The 8,008-nt window shown below is 54.5% G+C and overlaps 1 protein-coding gene across 1 annotated transcript; it reads left to right on the forward strand.

Moving 5' to 3' along the window:
* Positions 1–366: 366 nt before the first annotated feature.
* JDP2 (Jun dimerization protein 2) lies at positions 367–6,518 on the forward strand. Its single transcript, XM_009977479.2, has 3 exons — positions 367–567; positions 5,384–5,488; positions 6,333–6,518. The coding sequence occupies exons 1-3, from the start codon at positions 367–369 to the stop codon at positions 6,516–6,518; spliced, it is 492 nt and encodes a 163-aa protein (XP_009975781.2).
* Positions 6,519–8,008: the final 1,490 nt, after the last annotated feature.

An 8,008-nucleotide genomic window follows, 5' to 3' on the forward strand; every position in this document is an offset into this window, starting at 1 on the left:
TTCCGCACTCCAGAGAAAGGTGTGCCAAAACCAGTAGTCCATGGGACCACATCACTGTTGTTGAAGCCAACTTCTGTTCTTCTGGTGCTTTGTTTGCCTCTCAGGTCTCTTTCCTTCCTGATCTATACACCAGTCACGTATCCTTCCTAGCAGGATTCATATATTTTCGTTTCTAGCACTCAGGTTTTGCTTAGTCCTTGCCTTTACCATCCCTGGGGAAGAGCAGGTGCTTTCCTTGGTTCACACCCTGTCAGAAGATGGAACCGTAGAATAAATTAGGCTTGTACTGTGTCGTGAGGCTCTGTAGCGGGTTTTAACGGGCTGTGTCTCACTCTCCCTCCAGCCTACGAAGCTGTTTCCCCTGCTATGATGCCAGGGCAGATCCCCGACCCGTCGCTGACGGCTGGCGCGCTGCCTGGGCTCGGCCCCTTGACAGGACTGCCTGGCACAGCCCTGACCGCTGAGGAGCTGAAGTACGCCGACATCCGCAACATCGGGGCCATGATCTCACCACTCCACTTCCTGGAGGTGAAGCTTGGGAAGAGACCCCAGCCCGTGAAGAGTGAGGTGAGTCTTGAGGGCTGCTGGCTGCAGAGGGCCCTGCAGGGCTATTGCCTGCACCTGCCTGGATTTCTCTCCTGCCTATGCTTGGGCTTCATGCCAGGGTGGCCAGCAACATGTTTTATAAGCATCTCATGCTGCCTGTTTGGTGATGTGCACGCATGTTGGCATCTGCTCCCCTGGCTGCCTCTTCCTTGTGCCTGAATTTCTGTCCCTGTGGCATGGGCTGGGAGTGGTGGCTTTGGTGTCCCAAACCTGACCAGTCCCACACAGCCATTGGCAGCCAGCTGAACTCAAACCCTCCCTGCAGAGCGGGGTCTGGTGCAGCCAATGTATCCCTAGGTTGGGGCACGCACCCAAAGGAGAGGCTGTGCAGCCTGTCAGAGGGCTTGCACGATGCTTTCATCCCATCTCTGGTGCTAATGAGCCCTTGGCGCTGCTCGCGTTGGAGTTACCTTTCTCGCATGGACGAGGCACGTGGGTGAGTGGTGCTGAGCTGCAGCGGTGACTCAGCTGGTGTCGCAGGCGCTGCTGGCTGGGGCTGACCCTGCCCTGCTGCTCGGGGGAGCCCTGGCTTCACCTTGGGGCTCCTGAGACAGAGTAGGTGGGCATCTTCCGCTCGGTACCACAGGCTGGCACGTCATAGCCAGGCTGCAGGGACCTGGGAGATGCTTGCACAGTGTATTCCTTGTGTGGTTGTCTCGTGTTGGTTGCCCAGTCTTTGAATCCTTGACCCTTGCTGTACGGGTGGTGAGTGTTTGCACCCCCCACTGCCTGCAGACAGAGCTGGGAACCCATCAATTTGGAGGCCCTGCATTGGCCCTGCTGTCAGAAGGTCCAATAAACAACCCTTCTGAACAGTGCGTTTGCTCCTGCATGAGGATACTTCAGATGATGCCGTGGGAGGATGGGGTGACGTGCATTCTCTGGAGACATCAGTGAGGAGGTGCTAGATGATGTGAAAAGCTGCCTGTGATGAGCTATGAGCTGAGGAGGGTAAAACATCAGTTCCAGGGAGCAGCCCTCTCTTCAAATGGTGCTGACTCTTGGTTTGGTTCAACTGTTACAACAAAAGCTCAGCAGCACCCAGCCCCACCTGTGAGGAGAGTGTCTGTTCCTTCCCCTCAGCCCCTTGCGTGGACTTCTGTGGGGAGCATGGGTACAATGGAGTCTGTCTGATCATCTTGCACAGGAGCTCTGTGCCCAAGGCAGTGTCTGGCCGGCTCATGCAGCATCCCATGGAGCTCATCTGGAGAAGGACTGGGTAGCTCTTCAATGGCAGGAGCTGAGGCTAGGATGCTGCGGAAGACCATTGGAAGGGCCTGGAGAGTGCTAATGGCTTTGGTCCCTCTATGGGCACAGTAGTCCTGGGTTGGCAACTGAAGCCAAATGCTGTCCCAAGCTCTTGGCCTGGGTATCATGCAGCAAATGGGGTGCAATGCCCACCTTGCTTCATGGGCTGGGGAAGAAAGAGGGAGTCTGTAGCTGTGCTGTCTTCCTGAGATCAGCTCCTTTTCTGGGGCATCTCAGGTGCCTCTGAGCTGGCCCTGCAACTGCTGCTTTTGCTCAGTGGGCGTGGGGATGTGGTCTCACCAGCCTCTGCGTAGCAGGGACAGGGCAGGTCTGCCCCACAGCAGGTACTACGAGTGCCAAGTGTTCTCTGAGCCGGTTGTTGAGACACCGTGTGGAGGAAAGATAAGAGGAAATCCACTGGCAGCCCTCACACGGCTGCCTTCCCTGCAGTCAGTTCCTCCCCCATGTGGCCCGTGAAGCCGAGGAGTTGAGGACAGCAAATGGAGCTGCCCCTGGCACAGGCTTTGCAGCAAAAGCCTGGGGGAGCTGAAGCAGTAGCTGCTTATCCCATGACTAGCCAAGAAGCTGCCCACGCATAATTTTGCAATGCAGCCTGCAGCTGCTTTCCTGTCGCAGGGCGCCAGAGCCTGGGGACACTGGGTACCAGCATGCCACGCTCTGCACAGCACCTAGGAGGGCAGGCTGCGAGCTGCGGCACAGGCAGCTTTCTCTGCTGTGCTGGGGTGACCAGCATCTCCTGGGGTGTTTGTCCCTGGGGGTATGAACAAATCCCACCCAGGGGGTGCTGGGCACTGGCTTCCCCACAGAATGGTGGACACTCCCACTGGGCAGGCTACCCTCCTCTTGGGGCAGCTGGAGACAGGTGCTGCTGTGCTCCTCTGCAATCGAAACCCACCTGGGATCCTCCCTCCGGGATGGAGTCCTGCCCCTCAGGCTGATGTTCACCTCTGTCCCTGATGCTGCTGGCTGAAGCAATTCAGGAGGCAACCCCAGACCTTCTACCCACAGGGCTCCCCTGGAGATGGGCTACTGAAACATGCTAAGGGGTGATACACTATCGCTGTCCCTCGTGCCTCTGAGTAGAGTCCTAACCCCCAGTATCAGGGCCATGTCACCTTTTTGAGCTGAAATCAAGCAGAAGCGGAGACAGGGAAACCTGCTCTCTTGAAGTTACAGGAGCAGTGGTCAAGAGGCAGAGCCAAGCGTTTAAGCTGCCACTACCTGTGCTGAATCACCCTCCTTGAATATCTGTACCCCATCTAAAGGATATGGCCCTTTGCTGGGCCCTCTGTGGGGTGGAGGGGAAGCTGGAGGGGAGAGGGATAGATCATTTGTTCTTTGATTCTCGCCGAAAGGAGCAACAAGGCATGGAAATGTGTCAAGCAGTTCCCAGGGATACTGTGAGGCTCGTGCAGTCGCTCTTTGCTCTTCCAGTTCCTGTTACAATCCAAGATGTTCTTTGCTGTAAAATTTGGGGTGTGTTTCTTGAGTTTGGAGCTGTGAACATGTCCCCTCTCTGCACCCTCCTACTAATCCTTGAAATAAAAGGCCAAGAAGCTATCTAAGGGGTAGATGAGTGGTTGGTAAATGTGTGGAGGGAAATGGTGGCTACCCTGCCGCCTCCTCTTCAACTCTGCGTGGAAATTTTGTAAGAGCTGCTTGTGCCTTTGCTGTGGGGTATCCTGGTCCTCCCAGGAGGAAAAGGCAGCAGAGCATGAAGTTAGAGCCTCCCTAGTCACTTTTGGTCACTTCTGCTAACGCCTGCCACATCTGAGTTACGTGGGTGTAATGAGATCTGGCCATTTCCATTTGGACTTGGGGACGTTAGTGCAGTCCCCAGTTTCCCATCCTGGTTCTCCCAAGTGTGGTGCATTATGCCCCATGGCACTGCCTTGACAAAGGAATGGTGGCAGCCCGGCATTATGGAAGTCTGTGCATGGCTTGTGCTGACTTTGCTTACTATTTAGCCCCAGCTAAAATAGCAACTTTGGTATAATGTTTGGGAAATAAGGTAGAGAAGATGCAAAAGCTATTAGTGCTATGAAACTTGGGTGTTGTCTTCTTAAGTATGCTACATGCTGCATATTGGACATGCAGCTTACTTAAGGTACCCCTTCACCTTAACTCTGCCAAGTCAATGTTTCATCCTGTCCTTGCACATAATATTGAGATACTTGATTAGTGGGCTTTGGACTCAGTGAATGTTAGTAGCATGGACTGTTTGCTGTGGGCTATGGCACCTGCAGCTTTCATTTCCTACAGGCACCACATGTGTACCTATGTGTGGGGTAATCTGGTGGCCCCCCGCTCCCACCACCACTTTGTGGCCTTGGTATTGGGAATCTCTTTCATTTTGAGGTGACTGAGCTCAGGTGCTACAGCAACAAGGCTGTTCAGATGGAGTGTGCTATGAGAGGCTCATCTGGGAGAGGTGTCCCTCAACCACACTGACTTGGGAAGGTACGAAGGGAAGGGTGCAGTTACCTTCTCAGACTGGAGCTGCCCTTAGAGAAGGTGCAGATAGGCTGTGGAAGTGCTCATAAAGCAAATATTGTTGCCACTGCGTTTGAAAAGATGTGTGCCTGTACAGTCAGGTATGAGTTGATAGGAATGAAGCAGTTCAGCCTAACATCTTAAATTTTGGAGTCCCCGGCCAAAAGTGGAAGAAGGCACTGGGGACCTTTTCTTCTCTAGCCAGTGCTACAAAGTGTAACATGGATGCTGACTTTGCAGGGCTTTCCAGCACTCAGATTTTTCTTGAAGGAGCTGGTTTGGGTTCTCGGATGTAAGCAAGCCATCAGCCATTTACACAGGCTTTGTAGTAAATATCCCTAAATATTTTGATTATGGGTTTCCAACCCATAGGGCTTATTGGCCTGGCCTGTGTGGTTAGAGTCAGCACAGAGCAACTGAGTCACGGCAAACAGTGCAGGCACTGCCATGTCCTGCGTCTTTACAGAGGATGCAGGACCTGTCCCACCTTACTGCAGTGGCCCTGTGACTGGGCTGGGTGTGAAGCTGCAGCAGATGGTCCCATGTAGTGGAAGGGAGGGAACAGTCAGGCCCAGCTGGAGGATTTTTCAGATTTCTCTGCCTCTCGCCCTTGGCTGCGTCTGTGATGCTTTGAATGACTGTGCTCACAGAGGTGTGCCTGTAGATGTCTGTGTGACAAACTGCCCATCTTTGCAGGTTGGGGCTCTATTCCCCTTGTCTCTGCCCTCTCTCAGGGAGGGAGCAGCCTTGCAAAGAGTTATCTGTCCCCTGCCAGCCGGATCTCCGGCTGTGGGTACCACGCTGGTCTCCCTCCCTGTGTCCCCACAGAGTGGAGTTAGAGGCCGTGGCAGCAGCACACCTGGTTCCTGGTGAGGCTTACATCATGTCTCTGGTGGCCACTGGCACAGGTGGCCACCTCTCTCCTCACCCTGCCACTGGTGGGGCTGCTCGCTCCTAGCTTCTGCCATGCCCCACTCCTGCCAGCTCTGACGTGAGCTTCTCTGTCTCCTTGCAGCTGGACGAGGAAGAGGAGAGGAGGAAAAGGCGCCGGGAGAAAAACAAAGTAGCAGCAGCACGATGTCGTAACAAGAAGAAGGAGAGAACGGAGTTTCTGCAGCGGGTGGGTGCCCCAACTTGTCCCAGGGCATGACGAGGACCTTGGCGGTGGTACCTCCCTAAAAAGGAGGCCCCAGCTGCGGGCATCTGTCACTTCTGAACTGCCCCTCTGCCTCCCCTTGTTCCTGTGCCCTTATCTGGGCAAATACAGGCCTGTTGTCCCCTTTCCATGAGGCTGTGAAGGTGGTGGCCATGTGCACGTGCAGGCAGAGCTCACGGTCATCCCTGTGCCCATGGTACCAGGGCTGGAGGGGGCTGGAGGTGGGCTCTGGGCTTGGGGGAGAGAGGGCTGATAGTGTCCCTGCCTCAGTGTTGAAGCAGGAGCACTCGTAGGAGCATGGCACAGGACAGGGGTTGACAGTGCTGGTGCCTTGCCCAAATTCCTGAAGGTTTCTCCGTTCAGAGGCTAGATCCCTCTCACCCATGACCCCAAGGCAGTAAAACTCTCTTGCTTCTTTTCTGCAAGGGGTTGTGGGACATGAGCAAATGACACAGCTGGGGGCAAGGATCCATCCTTGCATATGAGGGGTGAAAACTTGAGTTTGTTTCCAAACACCCTTCCAGACCATGGAAAGCAGCCAGGCAGGAGTTTTACTGTGGTGCAGCAAACACCTCTCCCAGGAGGTGGCTGTGTATTTCCTTGCACTGGCACTAGGTAATGCAAGGCAGTGGGGCCGGGGATGAAGGGCCTGGAGGAACCTGGTGCCTTGGTGGGTCTTCAGGCTGCTCCTGTGCTGCATGGGCTGAGGGACAGCACTGAACAGAGATGGCTTGTACATCAAATTGTTTCTCCTTGTGTCTTGTCCTGTGGAGTAAAGTCACATGTGGCTGTGTTTCTGTCCTGCTAGGAGTCCGAGCGTCTGGAGCTCATGAATGCTGAGCTGAAGGCCCAGATAGAAGAGCTGAAACAGGAGAGGCAGCAGCTGATCCTAATGCTGAACCGGCACCGTCCCACCTGCATCGTGCGGACAGACAGCGTCAAGACGCCCGAGAGCGAAGCCAACCCACTGCTGGAGCAGCTAGAGAAGAAGTGAAGGTGGCACTGGGCCAGGAGGAGGAGACAGTGGCGCAGGGTCTTCCAGGGTCTTTAATGTATGTACTGTATGAAGAACTGTTCACCCAGGCCTGGTGCAGCCAGGACCCAGTGGGCTTCCTTGGGAACTATGGACCAAACAAATATGGGGACAGAGAAGATCAGGAACCTGTCAACCATGTACTCTGAGGCTGAACCCAGGAGCGAGGCTAGCGGCATGGGTGAGGGCAACCTCCCTGTGATACCTCATCATGGCCCTTCAGCCCACTGGTGGCCCCGGGGACCCATGACGCCACAGCATGTCCCGCGAGGAGCATGCGCCCTGTGGGGAGCAGGGGCTACAGGCGGAGGAGCGGTGGCCACGTGGTGCCCACCGGCGCCCTGCCCAGAGGCTGCTGCCACTCCTGGCTCCTGCTCCGGAGGGAAACCCAAACCCAAGAACCGCAAACACTTGACGCAGCCCCGTCTGGTGGGCAGGCCTGGCGGGGCTCGGTGGCGCAGGCGCCCCCCACAAGCACACTCTCAGTATAATGTTTACAGCCCAGCTGTCCGTGTCGGCCGTGCTTTTGAATGCACATTTTTACACTTTTTTTAAAGTATTTTTTACAAAGTTTTTATACAACGATCTCTATATTGATTTATATAATCACTAGATGTGATCCCATAGAAATGTATGTTATGATGGTCTGTTTGTTACAAACGCATATGCCACAGTTATCTCCATTGTGTTACTTGTCCGGTAGCAGCCGGCTCCTTCCCCAGCGTGCTGGGAAAGGGGTCCAAGCCGCCCTCCGCAGTGGTGTTGCTACCCTCTCCATCCATGTATGTCCTTCATAATACTCAGTTCTGTATCTCTCAGTAAATGTTACCTTTACGTACGCCGTCCTCCTGTGCTGTGTCTGGGTCAGGCCACGGTGGGCTCTGGCCAGAGCTCAGCACTGTGGCAGCCTGTGCCAGGCCTGACCATGCTGAGTGCATTCCTGGCTGAGTGAGATGGTGGAGCTGATTCCAGAGCTGGTTTTGGTGGCTCTCTGTGTTAGCAGGCAGCTCTGACCATTGTCAAGCAAGAAGTAGCTCAGTGCTGCACTGAAGAGGGCAAGCAGGACATGGCTTGCCAGCGGGAAAGGCAGAAGTGTGAGACAGGGATACCATCTCATCCTTACCTGGTCCTTCTTGTTTCAGGCCTGAATGCAACAGCTTGAACTCATTTCAGGGACAAGAAAGAGACAGGAGAGCTGTCACAATGTCCTTGTGGTGGTCATCGCTTCATAGAACGAGATGGATAACATTTCCTTTGGGTCTCTGCCAGGTCCTAGCCTTGTCCCTAACTGAAATGCTGGGAAAACTCCTAAAGCTTGCCCTGGGCTTTGGCCAGTGCTGAGCACAGGGGTGTGAAGGTTAAGAAGATAATCAGCCAGGTGTGCTTCAGATGCTAGGACTGAAAGAGTTAGCATTCACATATGAATAACCAAGCCCTGACATTATTGCTGT

Source organism: Tauraco erythrolophus, chromosome 6 (assembly GCF_009769465.1).
Source record: "Tauraco erythrolophus isolate bTauEry1 chromosome 6, bTauEry1.pri, whole genome shotgun sequence".
Classification (NCBI taxonomy): Eukaryota; Metazoa; Chordata; class Aves; order Musophagiformes; family Musophagidae; genus Tauraco; species Tauraco erythrolophus.

Coding starts and splice junctions, on each gene's coding strand:
- JDP2 (XM_009977479.2), top strand. CDS start 367: ATGATGCCAGGGCAGATCCCCGACCCGTCGCTGACGGCTGGCGCGCTG. Junction 568..5,383: donor CCCAGCCCGTGAAGAGTGAG/GTGAGTCTTGAG, acceptor GTCTCCTTGCAG/CTGGACGAGGAAGAGGAGAG. Junction 5,489..6,332: donor GAACGGAGTTTCTGCAGCGG/GTGGGTGCCCCA, acceptor CTGTCCTGCTAG/GAGTCCGAGCGTCTGGAGCT.